At 38.6% G+C, this 24189-nt stretch overlaps 1 protein-coding gene across 3 annotated transcripts; it reads left to right on the plus strand.

Annotated features, from left to right (window-relative positions):
* On the plus strand, nucleotides 1-23890 carry LOC105432578 (uncharacterized). Of its 3 annotated transcripts, XM_011647443.3 has the most exons (9): nucleotides 1-472; nucleotides 2692-2753; nucleotides 14824-15087; nucleotides 17489-17761; nucleotides 17968-18275; nucleotides 18497-18804; nucleotides 19000-19183; nucleotides 19271-19449; nucleotides 19571-23890. In XM_011647443.3, the coding sequence occupies exons 3-9, from the start codon at nucleotides 14919-14921 to the stop codon at nucleotides 20016-20018; spliced, it is 1869 nt and encodes a 622-aa protein (XP_011645745.1). In that variant the 5' UTR covers nucleotides 1-472; nucleotides 2692-2753; nucleotides 14824-14918; the 3' UTR covers nucleotides 20019-23890. The 3 variants fall into 3 exon arrangements, with proteins under 3 accessions (XP_011645745.1, XP_011645744.1, XP_011645746.1); XM_011647442.3 differs by lacking the exon at nucleotides 2692-2753; XM_011647444.3 differs by lacking the exon at nucleotides 2692-2753 and having other exon boundaries at nucleotides 3-472; nucleotides 17986-18275.
* The last annotated feature ends 299 nt before the right edge of the window (nucleotides 23891-24189 follow it).

Below are 24189 nucleotides of genomic sequence, written 5' to 3' on the forward strand. Positions count from 1 at the left end.
AAAGCGCAGCCAGAGCCAGTCAAGTCGCGGGACCCGTGGGATCGGGTGGCGAGCATCGGCGGGTATTGTATTGAGACTCGAATGAGCAACGACGGCGTATCGAGCGTGAGGCGCGTATCGTATCCCGTAGTCCTGGTTCGCAGTCGGGAGTCGAGGGTATCGTGGTCGGTGCCTCGCGTGAGCCACCGCGAACTGTACACGCACCGCTCCGATCGAGGAGGCCGCGGTGAGAGATGCCGGATGCGCTTTAAACGCGCGTTCGCCGTGATCGTGATCGTCGTCGCAACCGCAGCCACAACCGCAACCACGGTTGCCGGTCCCTGAGAAACATCGCCCGACATCGTCGGCCAGCGAGAATCCCCCCTGGAGACGCGAATGCACCCTCCTCGCGGTGCCGTTCTCGCGCGAGGATCGCACGCGTCGTCCCTCTTCCTCCTGAAGGCGCCGCTATGCTGACGCTGCAGCATCAATCGTAAGTAACCTGTCGTCCGGTGCCGCGAGGCACCTTGCCCCGAGAACGCACGCATATTTCTCGTCGCGTGTCGCAATCGGACACGCGCGTGTCCACGCACGAGTTTTGGAGAACGGTTACGCACTTGTTCCTTTTTTTTAATCCTTTCTCTCTCTCTCTCTCTCTCTCTCTCTCTCTCTTTCTCTTTCTCGTTTTTTGAAGCGAAACATTGCCTCACAGCGACCGCTCCACTTTTCGTTCGCTTTTGCGTTATATACATCTTAAACTTGGTGATTCCGTCCGCCGCGTCGGCATTGTTACCGGTTTCGAGCTTAGTGTGAGGATTAATACGCGTATATTTTATTCATCGTATGATCAGCTGTTGCTGCTGTCGAATATTGACTCGCGTTGCTCCTGCGCGAGGCCTGAATTAGTTATTGAGATCCGCGGAGAGACGCGAACTCGGCTGTATGAATTTTTCAAGAAGAAATTGGTTGCAGATTTTCAAACGAACGAAATATCGTTACGACGCTATCAGACGTCTGTTCGTAAAAAAAAAGGAATACGTTTAAAGCGAGGAGCCTGTTGCAGAAAGAAAAAAAAGAAAATTTGGTATCGATACATAATGCTTCAGCGGAGCTACGTAAATTTATTTACTTTCATCTTCGATTTCGTACACATGGAAATTGGGTGGTGCAGTTTTGAATACTGGATGGCAATGTACATATTTATCAAGTGCAAACTACTATCAATCGTTCTTTAATTGATCGATGTATTTAATATAACGTCAATATAAAACGCTCTATCGATCATCGCGATTCAATTTTCGATGCTTATAACATCCGTGCAAACATTATTTTTCACGCATGGCAGGAAACTTGCATAAATTACAAGAAGTATGCGTATACTAACTGGAGGGAAAGCACGGAACGTAGCTGTCTTAAGCGCTCGCTTTGGAAGAATTTTAATATAATACTGCATATTATTTTACTGTATACAACGCTCTAAAAAATCTCTCATATTTTAATCCGAAACCGGTTCTGCTCTACATCAGCAAATTGCATTTTTCTAGAATCTACACGGAGAGAATAGTTTTACTGGTAAATTTAAAAATTTGGCCAAATACAGATCTGAATGTAATTTTATCGGACCATCAAAATTATTATATAGAACGCTTAAACATGATAATAACATTGCAAAAATTTTTGATTTTTTAGCAATTTGAATATCAGGGAAAAGAAAACTAAGATAATGACTCTAAGGCCTTGTTGATATCTTCTAATTTTCGTAATGTAAAAATAATGTTTCAATTTTTTTCCGAAATTTTTAAGCTAAAACTTTGCCTATCATCTGCAGAAATTGAAAAGTTTATAAATAAATTAGGATTTTGTATTATTTAAATTTTTTGAGGTCAATTTCGTCATCTGTATGTAAGTAACGAGACTTTTAGCAATGGATAAAATGATAAAAGTTAAAACTAATTTTTTTATGAATATAAATATTAATTTTTTTACAAATTTTTTTTATATTATTCTATTCTTGTAATGTCTGGGTAACACAATAAGATACAAATAAATAGTATTTATGAAAACAAAAGATATTATTTTTAATGACATAACTTTAAGAAAATAAAATCTAGAACAAAAATAACAATTATTTATAATTACATAACTTAAAATAAAATATAATTAAAGGCAAAACAAAAATAATTATTTACAATGTAATTTTTGAGATGATATTCATTATCTTATAACTCCGATGATAATTATATTTATTTCATTTAAAAACATGTTGCATATAAGAAATGGGAAATATATTATTATATACATTTTTAGATATACTATACGAAATATTCGATAAAGTTAAAATACATTTACTATAATTCTTATGAGGAAATATTACAAAATTACATACAGGCGTTTTTAAAATATATTTTTCACTTATTATCTATTATCGTTGATAGATTAAACTTATATTACAATGGATGGATTTCACTAAAAACCTTTAATTAGTTTAGTATCAAATTTTTATCCAGGCCGACTTTTATTAGCTTAGAAAAATCACTACATATCTCTCTTATCTCTTTCTTTTTTTCCACATAATAATCTTGAAGGCTTACAATTATTTTCAGATCTGATCAAATTTTTAGATTTGTGATCAAATTTTTTATTTGATCAACAAAACTGTTCTTTCGGCACATCAGAAATATACTCGTATTATGTCTCGACGTTATGTTGCAGTTCTCGGCTCTTTCGCCTTCATCATGTCTCGAATTGTCGCGTATCAATATCTACGGAGTAAGGTAATTGGAATGCCATTATCTATCAGATGCGATAAGGACACGTTTGTAGATCAACCTCATGACGAGATGCATCGCGCGGATTCATCGAGTCTCTCCCGTCTCGGTTTCGCGTCACTCAAATATTCATACTGCTCGAGTTAATTGAACTATTAGCCGCCGCCTTTCTCGCCCCGTCGTTATCGTCGTCGTCGTCGTCGTCGTCGTCGTCGTCGTCGTCATCCCGACGGCGGCGTCGCTACGAGAGGATCGGATCAGGTTCCCGATAAAGTTCACACGCGGATGTCCGTATTCGCGTGCGACACGCTTAGTCGACCTATCGATTTTCGCATTTTACCATAGGTCGTAAACATCCAGTTAACGTTAAGCAACTTAACGATTCTGCCTTTTTCCAGACACCGAGAGGCAAGAAGAAAGAAAACGTTCCCTTGAATATTTTCTTTATTTTAAAAAGTCAAAGATATTGAGGGTACGCACGGATAAACTTTAATGAAAAATCCTTTTTACCGTTATTTTCCGTAATCACGAAGATGTTATTGTCTTCCATGATGACTTGCGAATATCCAAAAAGACTACGAAGAAGTGAAAACTTGGCGTTTCACCCTCGATCCGATCGGTCCGCCCACAGCATCGTAATTGATCCGCAAGCTTGCTTTAAAATCTCGAGTTTTACCTTCAATCAATAGGGTCTCGTGTTGCACGCCATGATAAATTTTGTCGATTATCATCGCACACCACCCGGCGACTTTCCCTGTCGCCTTTTGATACGAATATCGAGTACGTTTATTTTAGGTTGAGTGTATTTTGACAAGACCTACGTCAAGCCCCCAATAAAGCTGTTTTCCTTCAGGACCGTCGTTCGCTCTTTATCTTGTGTGCTTTATTATCGATGACCACGATGCATTAGATAACATTGTTCGCTTTTCCTAACGTTAACATTTACAAAAATAATGTCATTGAAAAATCTTTTTACATTAATTACAGTTTGGAATCAGTTAGTTATGCTCGGAGTTTCACGTGGAATGTAACGGGAAATTTCGAGAGGCATTTTTGTGTGAGCACTGACTTTACGAAATTGAGCCATGATCTTTATCTAATGCCTTTTTAATGATTATGGCTGCTTAAATGTTCGCCCCGGGCATCACCCCGGTGTCTTCAGCATTGAATTTAATTTGTTAATTAGTCTCTAATTAACCGGTTTAAACGAAACTTTCTATTGATGATTCAACAAGCGCGAGCAATTGAAACGAACTTTACACGAAGCAACATATCGAGAAAGGTATGGTCCTAGAATGTTAAAGAAACTCTGAATTTTATTTTATTTGCAAGGAAAATATCTAAAATAATTTATATCAATCTACATATTTCTAAAATATTTTTTTAAATCAGCGTTGATAATTTCGAGTGTAATAAGAGGATAAATTCTCTCTCTCTCTCTCTCTCTCTCTCTCTCTCTCTCTCTCTCTCTCTCTCCTCCGTTGATCAATGGTTCATGGGGATGAACTTTCGTTGTGTATCCATCTCGAGAAATTGAACCCGCACGCGATAATGCGAAGTGTCGTGCGCCTCGTACCACGTTAAGGATGACTTCACCCTTTAACGAGGAAGAAGGGACCTTGGCATTAGCCTCTAATCGGGCGCGAAATGCGCTCGTCGCGCATTATCCTGACGTCTTGCTTCATCACACGTATGCCACAGAGAGATAGTCACGTGTGAGAACGTGTGTGGAAAACCGCTAGGTTTTAAACAACGAGAGACGCATTTCCCACTTACGTGCGCCCGCATTGTGTACGTGCCGATTACGGTACGCCCATCATTATCACGCTTTATGCATTGCGATCCGTTAAAAATGGCACACGATGCGCCGAGCTTCGAGTCGCGCGATGTTTTATTCTTTTTTCTCTCTCTCTTTTTTTTTTTTTTTTTTTTTTACACGGACACGCCGGAAGCACGCCCCCGATGGTCAAGTAAGATTTCGACTTTTGACCGACTTTTGCGTTAGTGCGCGTCTCCTAATTGCGGGGACGTTCGCAACAACGGCACGTGCGGTATCACGGTCCGAGACGATCTACGATTTCCTTACGGTTTTCCCAAGGATTTCTCCTCTCTCGATAGCTTCGATAGCCCCGCGTAATCGCGATCCGTCTTAGTATCCGTCCGGCGAACGAATTTGTAAAAAGCCAGTTGGTTGTTAAAATGGAAATTTATTCTGTCAGTGTTGCCCTTTTAATTCATCATACATACTATATATCCCTTTGGGCCACAACGGCGCGTTAAAACAGAAACGAAATTACCGGCCATAATAAGTTCTTTTTTTTTTTTTTTTTTTTTTTTTTTTTTTTTTTTTTTTTTTTTTTTTTTTTTTTTTTTTTTTTCAAATAACTTCTTTCTTCATATTAAAAAGATTGTTAGGAAGCAAAGATTACAAACGCAGATAATTTTTTATTTGTCCGTAGGAATATTAATCTAGCATTGGTTGCACGGAAAGAATAGCTTTGCTTGAAATATCTAAAAATTTAACCGGATACAGATTTGAATACAGAATAATTTTGTTGATTCATTAAAATTATTATATAAAACGCTGAAGCGTGATAATAATGTTATAAAAAATGTTTGATATTCTAGCAATCAACTTGAACGTCCTACATAATTTTAACGGATTTTAACAAAGTTTATTTTCAGACTTTTGTTTAGCCGAATTTCTAGATAACTTCAGCGAAATATTCCTTCCGTGTGGGAGGCAGAAACTGGAGCGGATGTTTAGTTCCTTACTAGAAAATGCGGAAAAGTCTCGCAACGAGCAACGATACATTTGCAACAGATGTAACCATGAGCTCGATCACCGTTAGCCTATGTGCTCCGTTGTATATCGATATTCGCGTATACATAACATTTGAAAAATGACACTTAATACCGACCCGGAACTCTCGGAGGGGAAGAGAGCAGCTGGCCTTTCCGGCGATATGCTTCGCTAACACCGTTGCACGCGTGTAAATTGCACCGCAAATGCTGCCTCGTATACCCGCGCGCGTATTACGTTCACTTAAAAATAATCTAAAATTTCCATCGCCAGGCATTCGCCGCCGTTCAGCGCGTTTCGCGCTGCCGATGCCATTTCCGCATCCGGGCGTCCGTCGATGTTGTTTCGCCAAGTATCGAGTGTCGGGCCACACACCGAACGTGCGAAATCCAATCGTTGAATTTCGCCGGCCTCTGGCTTCCGTGTTCGCCAATTTGTCGTGTTTTGCGACAAAGTTGCTGATACGACCGCCGGCGCAGGGTCGATCGCGCCGCGTCGGGAGGCAAGGCCGTGACATTTTCCGTACCGGTTTTCCACGGCGGCGGCCTTTTGTAAGCCACGCGAGCGTTTCAAAACACGGGAGATACGGCTGGTTGTGTTCCCCGGTACACTTTACGATGATATTTCGTGGGCCGCGCGGAAAGAGGCGACCGGAGGCAGCGGCGATGAAACGCGCCGTTCGGAAAAAAACAGAAAAAAAACGAACACCGGGAAGCGACAATGACGCTGCGCGATCCGCGGTAATTGTTGGGAAAAGTGAGATCGCACCGGGACATTATTCTAGAATCGTGCAGCAATTAGAAACCGAGAAGTGGCTTAATATCCTTCTATGTTCCGACTCGATGCGAGAGATAATAATTTAAATTTTAAAACTCCTTTCAATATCGCAGCATCGTCTGACACGGAGAGCTATTTTGTGAAACGCTATTAAATTATATTTTCAGAAATTACGCTAGAGATTTAAGTATCTCGTTTGAATTCATCATCGTTCGTTTCAATTGAAATGAATTTATCAGTAATTTATCTGCGAGAGAGACATCGCGGTTGACAGTTCTAAACGGAGTTATTACTCCTTGTTTTGGACCGCGCGTATCTAGGCGTTTGTCCACACCGCTCGCTCCTGTAGAGTGACTTCGTCTATTGTTTCCTCGGTAACGCGGTGAGCTTGAATTCAATGTCAAAAGCGAGATGGAAATACCGCGGAGATTGACGTAGAGAAAGTGGTGCGTATCGATCCGCGGTATCGCCGCGGAATTGTGTGCAAACAAAAACAAAATCCCTCCTCCAGTTTAACACTCAGAATAAACACGCCAGATACGGGAAATGGAGTACTATCTGGAATATTAGAAGTAAAGGATGAAAGTCAATGGGCGCGCGTCCCGCACCAGCGGATTTATTTTTACTTGCAAATAAACGTGCCGTCGTGTGTGACGATGACAATGGCGGCGAGAGCTTACGCTGTATGTGTCATAGGTAATTAAATGAGATAATTGAAGCCGGTATGAAACATCGTTATTAGCGAGTACCTAATTTACGGACTTCGATTTCGAGATTTGCAAGGAAATCTCCTTGTATCCGCGCGGTTTTCTCGAACGGAAGAGGGGGCGGGGGAGGAGAACCTCCGGATTTTGCCAACGTCATTTTTTTAACATGCGTAAATTGAATCAAACTCTCATTGATGACGCTAGTAAAAAAGACAACAAGTGTGACGCAAGGGTCCTTTTACGTAACGAGATGCAAGCTACTCCGTGTGACACGTGTCGTAAAACTGGACTAAAAACGTAAGGTTGAACTGACGTCATTGTGTGACGATATGACGTATAAAAGATATCTTTAGCCTTCCCGTTTACGAGGTTGGTGAAGGTTAGCGGGGTGTGCTCAAAGGCCGCTCGGGGTGTGAATACATCCTTCGTGGAGAGGATTAATTAAGCGACGGTCAATTAAACTTTCCTCGCGCGATAAAATTTTTAATCTGTTTATTGACGCAGGGGCAGGCCGCGTTTCGGTAAAGCTCAGAATAATGATTAATCGGCCGTGGTATCATTGTTAAAACTTAAAACAGCGAGCTCATAAAAAGGCATTTTCCTGCGTTTGAGTCAGCGACAATTTCGACTTTATCCCCCCGTTTCGCTAAAGCGATTTTTCGTTCAAATCTCATTGATTCCGACACTTGAACTATATTGCGAAGTGGAACCGGAAAGGTAACTGTGCCAGCAGAGAACAAACGCAAAGTTGGAAACTGCGTAAGCTGCGAAGTTGCTGGTACACGGTCGATCGGTCGGTCGGCTGGTCGGTCGGTCGGTCGGCCGGCTCGATATTGGCCCAGATGAAACCGGAAATCTGTGACAGAAAGACCGATACATTCTACGTCATATGCATTTCCCTGAGCGTGAAGGTCATTACGAACATCCACGTGTACCTCGATGGCATTCTATTCATTCGCGCGACGCGCGCGTTGCATTTATTTCCAGAACCGCCCTTTCTCATTCAATAAACTGATAGACGATAAGTCCCGCTGTTCCATTCAAACGTCATTGTCGCCAAAGAGGGAAGGAGAGAAAAGGCGAAGGAGGGAAGAAAGAAAGGTATCTTTCCGCCGACGACCATTTTCTCGTCCTTTTGTCGCGCTAATGCGCTAACGACTGCCGATGTGACGGAAAGTCCTGGAAATGCGGAAGAAAATGCGGCTTCTTTCGGAAAATGGAGCGCTACGTCGTCTCGCGTTTCTTCCCTCGGAGCGTAATTCGTGTAATCCGTTTGCGGAACACGACGAAATAACAAACAATTACTAGCATTTAGCCGCCCGCACGCGGTGCTCGGTGCACGGCGAATCATTGGTTGCCCGCAGAAATTACGCGGAAACTAGACGATAGATGCATCCTGCTTCTCCGCGCCTCTCGGCTGTGCTCGGATATGCTAGGCTAGTGTTTTATTAACGTGGCAAATAATCAGAAAGTTTCAAGCGGAAGCGCCGCGCAATTCATTTCACAAAAGACCTCTTGCAAGTGACCCAAAAGATTTATCGTGCGTTTTAAAATGTCATCTATGTCATTTAAAAAATTTTGCTTTTGCTGCAACTTATTTTGTATCATATTTCGTTATATAATAATATATAACGGAAGAACTGTACGATTTCAAAGAAAAAATATGAAAAAATATATTATCATGAGGAGAGAACATGAAATGTAACGCACGGAAAGAACACTTTTATTGGCAAATCTAAAAATTTGATCAAATATAAATCTGAAAATAATTTTGTTGAATCATCAAAATTATTATGTAGGATACTTAAATATGATAATAATACAGTAAAAAATTTTTTATTTCCTAGCAATCAACTTGAACGTCGTATGTAATAATTTTGGAGATCCAACAAAATTATTTTCAGATCTGTATCTGGTCAAATTTTTAGATTTGCTAGCAAAATGTTCTCTCCGTGGTTACATTTCGTAAAAAATTACACAGCGTATGCGCAAGATGTATAAATTCAACCGCGATGTGATGCAACGAATTTCGTTTAGCGCGCGATATTCGCAATAATTTCCAATAGTATCCTCTCTCGTTGAAAGAAAAAAAAAATATATCTTGTACCGTGAGCCTTAGAAGGTATCGGCCTTATGAGAGCGAGCCGTATATGGAGCAAGGCTACATGCTAGGGCAAAAATATTTTAAATGTAGCGTATCTGTGCCACGACCATCTCCCACACTCTCGGCCCCTCTCAATCCCACCATGCTCAATAGGACCTGTCAATAGGCGAGTTTAGGTGAGAACGCGAACAACCGCGGAGAGGGCGGTGGCGAATTGATTCCGACAGAGAGCCGGGAATCCTTTTGCACCGTTCAAGGATAAAGCTGACGTTTCAATCGCCTTGTCCTGGATTCGGCTGGCTCCCCGACCGCCGGTTTCCCGACTCGGCATAGCTCATTCGAACGATATTCGGGACCTTTTCTCCCTCCCTCTCATCCCTTCTCTGCCTTGATCTAAGACCACCGACTGCGCTGTTCTACGCGCGGCAATAATTGGCTAATTAAGTCACCCTCACGCTCGTGCGTCGTCAGTGTCCTGATAATTTAGCCTGGACCCTTCCCGCGACACACAACACAATGTAGGTCAATTGCTACGCGCGTACCATAAACTGTTGACCAGGCGTATTCATTCGACACATCCGTCGATGGTTTACGATCGTGGACGCTACTGGGCTTGACGTTTTTGCGGCTACTACTACGCGCTTCACACATCCGTCGACACTCGGGGGAAACATGGAACGGGGTGGGTTACGGGTGGGTTACGGGTGGGTTACGAACAAAGCCGCCTTTCATCCACGGCGTCTTTGATTTATTTCAAACCAATTTTTCCAGAGGGACCGATACCTGTCAAATCTTTAAACGATCGAGGGTGGAAGACTATTACAAAATTGAATTAAACTAAATCAATACAAATTTTTTTTTATTAAAATAAGAGGATTTCAATAAAAGTCCATGTTTATTTTATTTATTTTCACAGTGCGAACATTTGCACTCTTCGATATTATTTCTCGCTGATTGTGACTAATGAAAGGAGGAGTTTATTATATTTTACATTTTATTGGCAATTAACAAGATGTCACTTTCTATACTTTGAATTGGTATTTTTGGAAAAAAACTTTTATATTTGTGGAAAATAAAATATATATGAAATTCAATACTCAAATTTATTATTACATTTATTATTACTTTTAAAGTTGTTATTTATAGCCGCTGTTTCCTGTAATATAATTAATTGAAATCCATTATTAATTAATTCCTTCCAGTGAGATCTCGATAAATGCAATGTATTTTTAACTGCTGCGAAATCAATGATAATATATTGATTTCGTTTAAAAGAATAAGTTTTAAAAATATAAGAAGATCTTAACAGACTATATCTCATTCTTCATCAATTTTCAAATGGATTTGTAATGTATTTGAATAGATTCGTAATTTTAGACTAAATGCGAAAAATTGATATAAATTGTTTACAGAGGATCCTTAAGTGAAATGCGGCTCGTTAAATATAGAATGTTCCATATAATCGGTAAGATTTACGTTTCTCTTGAAACGATAAATACATGATTGCGGAAGACGAGGGTGTTCATCCTCCGCACATCTTAACCTTTCATAGATATGTGGCATAATAATTCCTCATCTCTATTACTGTAAACCAGGCCCTACATATATAGCTTCAGTGAACAAATATAAATAGTTCATCTTTTTATTTCAGTAATGTGATCTATAAACGTACAATTTAATTTTATCTTGATATGCATTATCTATATGTGTGTACGTATGTTATGTTAATCATGCGAATTTAATGTTGAAAGCTATAAATAATATTTATAAAGAGGAAGATTCAATTTGCAAATCGAAGTTGCTGATGATGAAGATTAAATGTTTGATTCATCGATTCCAAGCTTTTCGTGATTTGTCTTCATAAAATAAAAATAATTAAAAATTTATTATTGCAAAATAACGTAATTTAATTATTCTTTTTTTGAAGAAGCAAAATTTGCCAAATCTTTCACAGTTCAGAAATAAATTAATTGCGATGATCAAAATTAAAATTTTTAAAAAGATTGTAATAATTCTTGTTTATATATAAGGTGCGGAAAAAGTTTCGGAAATATCTAAATAACAAAGCATTTTTTATATCAAAATACTGTAATATTCATAATTTGGAAAGTCCTGAACGAAAACGTACTTAATTAAAATGTTTTAAAAAGCTCTCAAAATAAACTACAAGAATATGTAATGAAAAATAAAGGTTTTCATTATAAAATTTCCACGCGATCTTGACAACGCTATTCAAGATCACACTAAGCTTGCTGTGATGCGTCTTTTAAAATCTTACAACTTTTGTATGAAACATTTTTCTCAAAAATGCTTTGTTATCGAGATATTTCAGATATTTCTTTTTCCCCATTCTGTATATGAAAATATTTGTCTTGATTTAAGGCTAATTATTTTTTCTGTACATGTGTTTCAACGTTGAATTTTCTTCTTAACGACCTTTCTTAGCCTGGCAAGCGACTACTGCTTGGCAGGATCTTGTAGGCAGCTTCCGTTCGCCGGATGGTCTAGCAGACTGTCCAAACAATGACTGACGAAGGCAAGAGTGTGAATGCTGCATGTAGATGGTGTCGTGCGTGCGACACACATATGCGTAAGGTTTAACTAAGACGAAATGCTCCTTTTCCTATCATCTATGGACTATCGCACGAACATTTGGAGAGGAAACTTGGTTGAAGACGTGGAATTCTCACATCTCCAGCGAGACGAAGAGAGATGTTGGAGAGAATTTTTATCTATCCACACACACACACACACACACATACACCACGCGCGCGCGCACACACACACACACACACATGACACGCGCGTGGGATCCTATCTTTCGAAGTTCCGTCACGTCCGTCACGTTCGCTCGCAATAACGCGATCATCGGTGTATTCCTGCGATCTCGTTCAATTCGACACGTAGGATATACAACGTCGATGCAATTTTTCGCCGAGACAATACGATTGATTTGGAGTTTCGTTCGCCTCCTGCGGATGATTAGGGTCGAGAGACGCGAAAGAGACAACAATTTCCTCGCCGCGAACATGATCGCGTGGCTTCGCCACGCGAGTCTCTCGCGGGTCTCTCGCGTAGGGGAAAAAAACTGCTTCGAATTTTTATTAATTGCTGAAGTAAGGTGGATAAATAATAACCTTGTGTCGCGCCGTATTTCTTTTTTTAAATCTGCCAATTTGACAGGATCAATTCCGGTTGGCGGCCGGGGTGTCGGCTTACCGCGCGCGTGTGCCAGGCGTGCGAATACTTACACGCGCGCGTCACGATCGGCGATGCGTGTCCACGCGATGGCCGATGACCACGCAGCGCGGTTGAGACATCTCACGCTTACGCGCGCGCACGCGGACGGATACCGTTCGTTGAGCGCATCGTCGGCGGCGACAGACACGTAGGCACACTTGCCGCGATATTATCGGCCGCCTTTACGTGCCACACGTGCACGGACACGTTGGAGCCCGTCGCGGCTCGCGGGTATGCGTGGCGGCTCTCTCTCGCACGAGAAGGACTCGCCGCCGAGCTTTTTGCTCGATCAACTCGAACGATTCCGCTGTTTCAACAGCGAGAGATATAACGTTCGCCATCGAGCATCGAGCTCGCTGTTTCGGACCCACGCGCAAATTTTGCGGAATGTCGAAGTTGTCATGCGATCGAAAACTTCTATTTCGTAACGAGCGACTTTACGTCCTCTCACGAAGCTCCGTAATCTGTCGTCAAATTCAAAAACTGATTTTCTTTAATCTCCGCTGCGTTCAACCTGATAAATTATATCTAATTTAAATTTGGAATTTTTTTGTAAATTAAAGAAGCCATCGGACAAAGATTTCTCTCATGGTGCGAATCATCTAAATCAGCTCGCGATTGAAATTTATTGAGCTGTCGTCTCCCCGAAGCACAGCGTCTAATGCGTATAAATGGATGGTCTATGAAGATCTTATCTGTGGACATATGCTTTTACGCATCAGTGAATGTGAAGTACCAGAAAGTTTTAGACATGAAGAAAGAGAAATAAAAATAATCGTTCTCCATTTTACATACGTACGCTGTATTTTTTTTTTATCGTTAATTATGCGTAGAATTAAGCTTTATTTATTTTTAAAACTTTATTCTATGCAGAAAAGAGGCAGGAGTTTCAGAAACTCTGCATTCGTAGTTAAAAGTTTAACCCAATACTAAAACGAGATATAATAAATTCCGGATGTTACAAACATAATTATTTATTCTTCACAGGTAATACAAGTTTCTGTGTAATAAAAATGTTATTATAATGAAAAATATTTTTTATGATTTTTTATTAATGTAGATCTAGTTTAAATTCAAGGATCAAATTTAACTTGTTAAAAAAAATGTCTAATTTTCTAAAAACTTTCTAAATATTTTACATTATCGCAATTTATTCAAATATATATTATAATTCAAGTTCCTAAATTAGCTGGGATTTAATAAATCCTATTTTGGTAATCATGCCGTTTTCACTTTAGTAACGTTGGATTAAAAGCCCTCGTCGGTTTTCACACGAATACCAATCAATTTAGGCGGCATTGTTACGAGATTCCGGAGCGCGAGCTGTCGAGACGAGTGATCCTTTTCGCCCGCTATCCCGTAAATTGGGATGGCTGTTGATAGAGGAGGATCTGGTAAAGAGGAATACAGGTGTTTCTCTCGATGTCACGTGCATTTTATCCTTTTGTAAGGCAAACAGGTAGTCCCTGCATTACGGAGTCGGTATTATGGTAATGAAAGGCATCTGGCCGCGATAGTATTGAATGCAATCAGCCCGATAAATATTAAACCAGGCGCGAGAACTAGCACTTTCTCACTCGACACTCCAGTCAGTTCTACAACGCTTAATTCTATACACAGTGCACATGAAATTTCTTAGTACTCACGTGGAACAATAGTCTTTATATTAAAACTACCGAATCGCGCGGGGGGGGAGGGTCTGTTCGGTACAGTAATTGCGATGGAATTACATCTCTGGTAGCTCTAATAATAAATTGAAAATAAATGCTAATTTCATAATGAATGTACGTTTTTTAAAACGGAGAGATCTATGGGATGTCAAATATATTTTGATACACGAAGAAATTTCATTATATTTAGAATAAATAAATATAACTTAAATTCAATTTATTTCACTGCTTTTTTAACGACTAACAAATATTTGATATAATTATTTTTTAATTATATTTACTTTTGCTTCTATTACTAGTGCGAGGCTTTTAAAATCTTATTATCCTGTGACGCCTGATCCCAAATTTTTCATATAATAACTTTATAGTCATTGGTCTTTGACAAATATATCTGAACATTGAAATTCAACAATTAGAATATATTTTAAAGCACATCACAAGATATGTGTTAAGATTTTAAAATTAGCCTCAGATGAAAGCAAAAGATAATGTAATTAAAAAATAATTCCGTCAAATGTTTTTTTTATTAATTGATAAATAAAACGTTGAAATTGTATTTGAGTTATAATTATTCATTCTATAAATATACTAAAATTTTTTTCATATCCCAGATATATCATATTTGTCACTGCGTTTATCATATATGTCACTTTTGTAATGAAGTTAATCTTCGATACCGCATAGAATATTTAGGAAAACACAGTAGCGTTAATTGAATCTGTTTATTAGCACCTCTGTTTGACTTACGATCGCTTTTATTTCGATCTTTTTTTAGGGGACAGACAATAGGTCAAAAATGGGGTTGAGACGACGGCGTAACAAACTGAGCGGGACGTCCACGAGACAATTAGCTTAGATCCCGTGAAGAAGATGATGACTGCCATGGCCCGGCTGCCCTGCAAGCAATCGTCCTCGCCCTCGCAGCAGCCGAGAGTGAACAATTTCGGAAACAGCCGGAATCCGTACTGGGACATGCAGCAGGCCAGGCATCCCGCGCCGTCCTACGTCAGAAATCATCATCGACACATCGACCATACAGGTGAGAGCCTATGCGAATGCATTGCGAATCGCATCGCGAATCGCATCGCGAATCGATGCGTCAAGGCATCCTATTGACGCGCGCGCACTTGCCTAAGGAACAAAAAACAATAAATTTCTACGTATGCGTTTTTCGAATCGCTCCGAGTCCTTGACAGATGCGAGACGAATTTCCACCGTGCATTCCCGCACCAGCGAATGACCGGCGAGCTTACGTCGGCAAAAGCGTGAAAGCGAAATGCAGTACGGTCGACGGTAGTTTCGAATTATCATGCGACTGCGAATTACCTCGAGATTGTTTTATTCGGCGAAAAATCCAACGTCGCTGCTTCCGCCTTCGGTTTTTAACGTTTTATATCCATTATCGACGTTGAACGATACGCTTTTCGCTTATCTCAGTTGCTGGATTTACGCTGGAGTTCCGTCCCGATGAGAAATTATCCGTTCCATTTTTCGGCTTTACGACAATTCGGATTATCTTCGTCATTAACGTCCCATTGTGCGCGGCCGTGTCACGTCCGATTAAGGACAAACGCCGATATTCCGATAGCCTCGTTTCGACAATTTATCATATAGCGAACGCAATGCCGATCTAACAAATTCAACGTTGCGATAACACGTGTATCGCAATACGCTTCGCGATAATGATCTCTCAAAGATTGATATTAATTTTCCCTCATCTCGTCGCTTTCTTTTTTAACAAATAAGGAAGCGCCTGAGAGATATTAGCTATTCCACAAATATTTGCGAGAAAGTAATTAAAAAAAAAAAAAAAAAAATACAAGAAGTTATCGTTCGTGTCTAAATCAAATGTCTAAATCAAATGTCTAAACTTGATGAAAAATGGATAGATGGCTAAATTATGCTATATAAATATTTATATATGTACCGATAAGCTCTAGACACAATTGTAGCTGTAATTACATGGGTAAACTTATAAATTTTTCATAATGGGGTTAAGAATAATTCTCTTTTTCGCTCGGAACTAACAAGTTAATGAAGAGATAGTCGTGCCACATGATGAACGAACATCAAAGATAGAAAGTCCATCAGGTTTTTAGCCTTCTGGTCGATTTCGCCATGTGTTACGATACAATATGTGGCCTTGACGTTGTGGCCTCTGTCGTCCCGGCCATTATCGCGGTCGGTGGTTGCTTCTCTGGGGAAAAGAGTTTTATCTCTGGCTGGTGTTCCCCGCGGGGACATATGCGTGTCGGACGACGGGCACATGTCGTCAATCAGTCGGCAGCGCGAAAACAGAAGGAGAACAGATGAGAGAACGCGTGCAGATGCTGCCGACTTCGTCGACGTTGCTCGTCCGTCGTTAACACTTGCCCTCCGCCACTTGGCTGGCACACACAATCGTAAAAGCCACTTGCCTCTGTTCGAGATATATGTACGTGCACGTGCATCATCGGGCGATGACGCGATCGAGTGATGCCGGCAGATCTGAGCACGCCGAGCACGCCGAGCATGCCGAGCACGCAGATCGGTCTTTAATACGAAAAGAAACCGTCAAGAATTGGGTGAAACGACTGATAACGAAGAGGTCGTCGATTAAATCGCCGTTGATTAAACCAAACATAAACTGGCTTTAATAGCGAGCACCTTTTGCGCGGATGTTGCTTCCTACATATCCGGGAATATCCGGTTTGCGGATCTACGCGCGGAACAAGATTATCGTCAAATTGCCAATTAGTATAAGTAAGATTATATATATATATATATATATGTATATATACGAAAGCCGCTCTAATTGGCGGCGAGACTCTATTTCGTATGCAACAGCCATTCCACATTAACATTTCATCACGTTTCTTAATAAACCGCCTCGCGCGCGGATTGAATATTAAACAGCTATCTTTTTTGCGCTCGCGTAATTATTTGAAACAATGACATACCATATCGGCCACCACTCGGATCCGTAGATTTTTACGCGCGCGTCTCGGAATTCTCTGTGCGCCCTCGTTTTCTCTTTAGAAACAAATTTATAAATAAATGGAAAAAAAAATATGTATAAATAAATGGTGATAACGAGTTTTGCGGAATAAACGATGGATTGGCATGGAATACCCGTTAGTAAAATGAAATAAGCTTTGAATAAACTGATGCGTCACACGCAAATACGCGTATTATATCTTTATGAAACGCGACACTTCCGGGACATTCGATAAGCTTAACATAAATATCAGAGGTCAAAAATTCCCTGTTGGGAGCTAATATCCTAAAGAGCCGGCTTCCATAAATTTCGCGACTAGATAGATAGCTAGATTCCGCACGTGGTTCAACTAGATAGACCGGGTGTCTGATCCGAAAGCGATATTTCCTTTCAGAAAGCGGATTATTTACGCTCGCTTATGGTCTCTCATCGTGTTTTTATTTTCGCCACGTGCGTGCCGCAGGGAAACGGAAGAGCGCCGTAGAGCTGCTGCAGGAGACGAAAGCCTTCTACGTGAAGAGCGAGACCGTGCTGGACCGGAAGCAAGAACTGAAGAACAGCGGCCACTTGCAGGTCTCGCAATTGAGCGCGCCCGGCGCACCGCCTCCCAGATTGCTGCGGAAATGCACCGGCAACTCGTCCGTCTGTTCTATGCAACCGACGTCGCCGTCGCAGTTGCAGCCGACTCCCTTGACGCCGCCCTGCTGCTGGGCCTCGTGTCACGAACAGGACAGACGTAAGTCTCCCGAGGGATCTCGCGAGCTCGAAAAGGCACCGAGGATAATTCCAGCAAAAGCTGGCCGAAAAGGCATGCGAAATCCTATCCCTTTTTGAGAGAGGAGACTGGGAATCCAGCTGGAATCGCCTTTGGTGCAGTTTCGAACATTTTATATATTTTCATTAATCACGCCTTTTTTCGTATAAAATAACGCAAATCGTAAGGTCGTTGCTATTTTGCAGTAGACGGAATTCTGAGTCCTCAACAAACACTGCCACCCGCGCTGCCACCGAAGAGTCCACGTTTGGTTCCGGTTCCCCAAAGACGGACGATCTCGGGTCCCCCGAGCGGTACCGGGGGCGAGCTGCAAACGAAGCTGCGCCGGCTGTTGAACACCGATAGCAAGGAGAACGTGTTCTTTCCGGACAGTCCGCCGCAGAGCACGGCGCAGAACAACGGGATACCGACGCGGGAAGAGAAATTCCGATACTCGCCCGGAAGCCTCTCGCCTGGCTGTCGGGACGAAGTTCTGGTGAGAAGGCAATCGCGACATATCGATCTATCAATAATACCACCGCGCTGCTAAACCGCCACTCATCTTTCCCATAATCGTGCGCTATTTTAAGCTCCGCGATGCATTCCAGCGTACACACGAGCACACATTCACTTTTTTGCCAAGAAAGCTCATGTACGCGTTCATCAATGAACACTGCATCGATTGTATCGTCACACGTTGCATTATTCGTGTTGCAGCATTGTGCGCCGCAAGACATCCGCTTCAAGTTCGGCAGAAGCAACTCGCATTCGCATACTTCCGGTAGATCCGGTCGGAAGTCGAACAGCTCCCAGTCGGTGGAGAATACGATATGCCACAAGTCATTACCGGATCTTCACACGAGCACGCGTCGCCGGGCATCACTCTCGCCGCGCGCGTCTACGAAATTACCTGCGAAGCCGTCTGCCCATCATCAAGCTACGAACATAAGCAATTGCCCGGACTACGAAACTAGTTCAGATTATTCGGATCACAGTTTTAAGCGTGACGCCGTTTGTTATCGCAGGTAAGTGATTCGGATCGAGTTATCGCCATTCGATATAAATTGCCAAGTACATTGTATCTAATTTTACAATGATTTTGTTAACCGACTCCACGTGAAAGCGTGATTAATCGCTGTATTTTTTAATTGTCTTTTTTTTAATTTTATTTTCTTTTTAATTTTATTTTTTAATTGTAATTTTATTTTTAATTGTTTTAGTTCCCGCCACATCAGGCGATCTCTGGGATCTGGTGGTGGTGACGCGAGTAGCGTATTATCCTCGGGTGGACGAACGCAGAAATCATCGGGTTCTAGCAAGTTGAGCCACGGCGCGACAGCCCGAGACTCCGGTGGCTCTTCCGGACACTGTACTCATCGCAGTGAACCAGCACCCAGGATACAGGTACAAACGATGGAAACGTACATTCGATGGAAAATATATATTTTAAACATAAGATCGTTTGACTTTAATCATCGCTTCCTTGCGCAGGATTGCTGGACTCATATACGTAGAGATAGTGGCGCGTCTACGCAACATTCTACCGAGAAAGACCGCTCGAGGAAAAGTAGTTACGTCAGCGGGACACCGCCGTCCGTTGTACGACATTATAGTCCAGAATCTGAAAGCAGCAATAGTCAAACGGATTACAGCCCGACCTGTAACTCGAGGTATTTGAGATGTCCTCCGCTTTTAATTATCTGAAAACGCTTGCTAAATAAAGACTATCATTCATTCAAAAAAAAAATTAACGATATAACATTGTTTGTTATAATATGATTATGATGTTAGGTTTTCCGATGGCTGGAAGGAAGGTCGCGGCCGACCGATTTTACGATCGAAATCAGATATCAGCGATCGATACTGGCGTCAGGATAACGGCCGTTCAAGTAAAGTATCCTCTCGCCCGCCACGATCGATGACTCAGCTCGAGAACTTTTTCGATCGTCTAGGATTGGACTCGGATAACTACCAACGTATAACGGAACCCGATTCCAAGTCGTCGTCGCCCATATTCTTTGACAGCGTTAGCTCCGTAGATTCGGCATTAGGTCTCTACTCTTGGGTCGGCACTAATCAGACGAATCAGGGTAGCCAGTGGCAAAACAACTGCAGCATTGGTATGGGTAACGACGAGTGCAACCAAAGGGTAAATGATCCGCCGAGTATCGTCGAGCGAAATGCGCGTATTATCAAATGGCTTTGCCAATGCCGCAAAGTGCAGTTAGGATACAGTTAAACAACGAGTTTCTCAATGTGAATAAATCCCTTATTTCCAATAACAATACATTCAAATCAACGATGTGGTAGTGTTGGTCATTCTACAAACAGTATATCAGACACTCCGCAGAAATTCCAAACTCAATATATTTCTCGTAAATGTGGAATTGATTGTCGCCTTTCTTCTTCCTTTTTACAACTTACATAATATTGAATCATTTAAATATTTTTATTAATCCTGTGTTAGCTGTCTATAAACTTATAATAAATGTCGTTTTAATTTATTGCGATAACAATAGATAAATCTGTGCCATTTTATAATTACTTGTTACGGTTCTATATAGTGTGCCTTTCATCAAAATATTGTTATGCATTCAGGGTAAAAGAAAGAAGTCTTGAAAAATATATTTCGTGATATCACGTTAATTTGTATATTAAAATTTATATTAAACAATTTTGATGTCTAACATTTTTGAAGGCACACACATTAAAAATTGTTTATATTTAATATTATTAATTTTGTAATAAATCTATGATATGTTACGCGAATATTTTTCCTATTTAGCGAAGCAATATTAGATTATTACAAAATAGTAAAGTCATGCATAAGAAATATGGAATTTCTTACATTTTGATGTTAAATTGTATAAATTTAGCGATGTTTGTGTGTTTCTCATTTTCAATTTTGAGAATGATTATTTGATTTGTAGAGAGAAAGCACTCAGACGAAAGATATTTATCTCGACTTTATGAAAACTTATAGATCTAATTTCATAAAAAAAAATTAAAAAATGTTGCCTTTACTCTTGTTGGTTTCTAAAAACCACATATATTTAAAGAGAAATAAGCGTTCAATTGATGTTAATATTCGACGAAATTTAAAAGATGATTGATGAGTTACAAATAGCTTGGTGTTAAACAATAGATGAAAATATGATTCCAATTTTGTAGTTTAGTCGGAATTGATGTGATTTATATTAATATTGTATAAAATAAAAACGCGCTCGTTTATCATCATTCTATTTTAATAATAATCTACAAAGATTTGCATAGATAGCTCTTCACTATATTAGTCTTCATTCTCATCAATTTTTATTTAATATCGTACAACATAAATCATACAAATAAAATCATAGAAAATATAGTGAACATATATTTTCTAAATTTACTTGGATTGATCTGATAATATGCTATATTTACAAAGACTGCAACTGTATGAATGACATTAATTTAAATACATGTATCTTAATGCATCTTAAATTTTTATTTACCAGCTATTGTAGAGATTTATTATTGTACTTACAAAGAAATATGTAATGCAGAGACTTTGATAATTTGCAAAACAATTAATAATTTTAATTATACTTTATATTCCACGCTTTGTATTTCAAGAATTGAATATTTTATATATTTTAATAATGAATTAATTTCATATGGCAATTGTACTTATAGGTTCTCGAATATCTAAATTTCATTATTTTTGTATTTAATATTTAATTGCAATGTGAATATTGCAATACATATTTTGTATGATATTTCTCGCATTTCCACACGTGTATTTACACTATCCTTTCGATTGAATATAAAGTTATTTAATTATTAATGCAAAGTCGACTATAATTCACTTTTCTTTTATGAAGTTTCCATATTAGGATTTCCTAAATTTTCTGAATTAAATATAACTTTTCAAATAATGTTCTTCTGCGCTGTTTTTTTATTTACGTAAATAAGAAAGAGAATAAAAGGCAGAATATTTTTGCAGATATATGCGAATGTGCTATTAGAATAAAAAAGTTGCAGACTGAGACAAAATTTTGTAATAAGGAAAACGTTTGAGCCTGATAACTTTATAAGAGTTCGACTTTACGGATATGAAGATTCTGCACTACTTATCTCTTATTTTTGTGTAAAACTTGTCTGTTTCTGTTATGCAATAACAGAAACTTCTTATTCGCATAATTCACGTAGAATTACAAGCTTTTTTTCTCGCTATTTAGTTATCTCGACTCTATGGCAATCAAATGGTAGTGTAAGAAATTTTGGATGTTCACGACGAGATATTACACTTACGTGATTCATATATTCTTATAACACGCGATTTTTGTGTAACATAAAATACAATTTATTCTCGAACTTCTCTAATTTCAAATGGTATAAATGTTTTAAATGTGTAATCGACAGTTTCATAACTAAAATATGATACAGCATTTAAAAGTAGAAAGAGAAGTTGATACTATTATCTATATAATAAAATCTTGTATTCTTTTTCAGCAGACAGTTTAAAGAATCCTTGTACAGAGGTGTCTCAGGCATTCTACAGACTACAAATATTAGAGGCCAAATTAAAATACTAAGTAGATTTGCTTCGCTGGCATTAATTTTACAAATAATCTAAAAATTATTTTGGTGATTTAAATTTTTGATTTCAATTTTAATCACCAAAATATTGAAAATTAAAAAATTATGCAAAGAAATGGCATTAAATTAACTCTAAAGTTACCTAAAGAATCTAAAGTCAACAATAAATTCGCGTAGTGCCCGAGACACTATGTATAAGATATTAGATATACATTGGCGTAGCAGTAGTAATAACTAGCATTTGCTATACTTACAATCTTCGACGAGGATATATAAAGAATTTATAAAGTTTATAATCGCTGCTATAGTAGTCAATTGTAAAACGTTATGGCACAAAATTAAATATGTGACTAAAATATATGCTTGTAATATACATACATATATGCATACATACATACACACATACATATGTATGTATGTATGTATATGTATGTATATTACATTTTTTAAATTTTTTGAATTGTTGTGTTATCATACGGTATTATTTTTCACGAAAAGAAGCATTTAGATGTAGCATCATGCTGTGTATTTATATACATTCTAGAATTAATATTATGTTGAAAATACTGGAATTGAATTCACAGGCAATGATACTGTGAGGATTAAGTTAGATTAATTAGAATTAGTTTCTGTATCAACTCGCATAATAAGTTTCATGATATGCCTGCTTCATAAACCGTTATTATTTTTAATTTTACGCAGGATAATAAGAACATTTAATAAGAACAATAAAATTATGTACAGCTAAATTTCGCTTCAGTGCGTAATATAGCGATATAATATACTAAATAAACGATTAGATATTTATACAATTGTTCATAATATCGCGTTGAGTATTAAGTAATTGATTGAAAAAGAAACAGTTACAGTTCTCTTTGTATATTTTTCAATGTTTGCGGCTACGCTTGTTTTTATGTAAAGATTAGTCATCTAATTTTGTAATTTCTTAGATAGTATTTTGCTTTGTTATTTACAGAATATATTTTACGAATTGTTGTAGTTTCTTATAAAATGCAATTAGTATTTTCATATTTGTGAAGAATCTCAAAAAATAAGAATATCAAAACAAGTCTAATTTATATATTATTAGAGACATAAAGAAAATTAAATAATAATTAAAGGAATTTGTATAAGATGAAATATTTAAATTTTGCCACAAGTTTTTTGATCTTTTTCAGACGTTTGTTACATTTAATGTTTGACAGACAGAGTGTTATAAATACGTAACAAATTATTGTAGAAATTTGTTACATATTATTATAGAAATTATTTTATATTTTGTCGTATGCAGAGGCTTAAGTATTTTTTATATGTGTAAGAACAAGATGAATTGAAATTCTTTCTGCAAGAAAGATAAGAATGCGCACTTATATTATAAAATTTCAATATATCTATATAACATTTTTTGTGATGCATAATATTTAATATTGTTAAATCCATAAATTTTTAATTGCTTTTATAATCTAGTCATGTAGAACAAAATATGTTAAAAACAACTTTAAGATAATATTATTAAATTCCTTCTATATATCACCACATCTTTTATTTATCACCTCAATATTTCCTCCAATATGTTATGTGAATTTGTAGAATAAGTTTTGTATTGACATCTTTCAATTTTCAATATTAAATATTTCAGTGAGATAATAAATACTGTAAATGATAAATTTTTATAAAAATTAAAGATTTTATTAAAATTAATGGCTTGTAACATGCAATTTTGACATTAAGAGAAATCAGTAGAAAATAACTTTGATACTAATATCAATAATTAATTCTAATTCTTGATGAAAAGCAAAAGGCAAATAACAGATTTTATATGTGTGTGTGTG

Source organism: Pogonomyrmex barbatus, unplaced genomic scaffold, assembly GCF_055798465.1.
Source record: "Pogonomyrmex barbatus isolate J1 unplaced genomic scaffold, ASM5579846v1 scaffold10, whole genome shotgun sequence".
In the NCBI taxonomy this organism is placed as follows: domain Eukaryota; kingdom Metazoa; phylum Arthropoda; class Insecta; order Hymenoptera; family Formicidae; genus Pogonomyrmex; species Pogonomyrmex barbatus.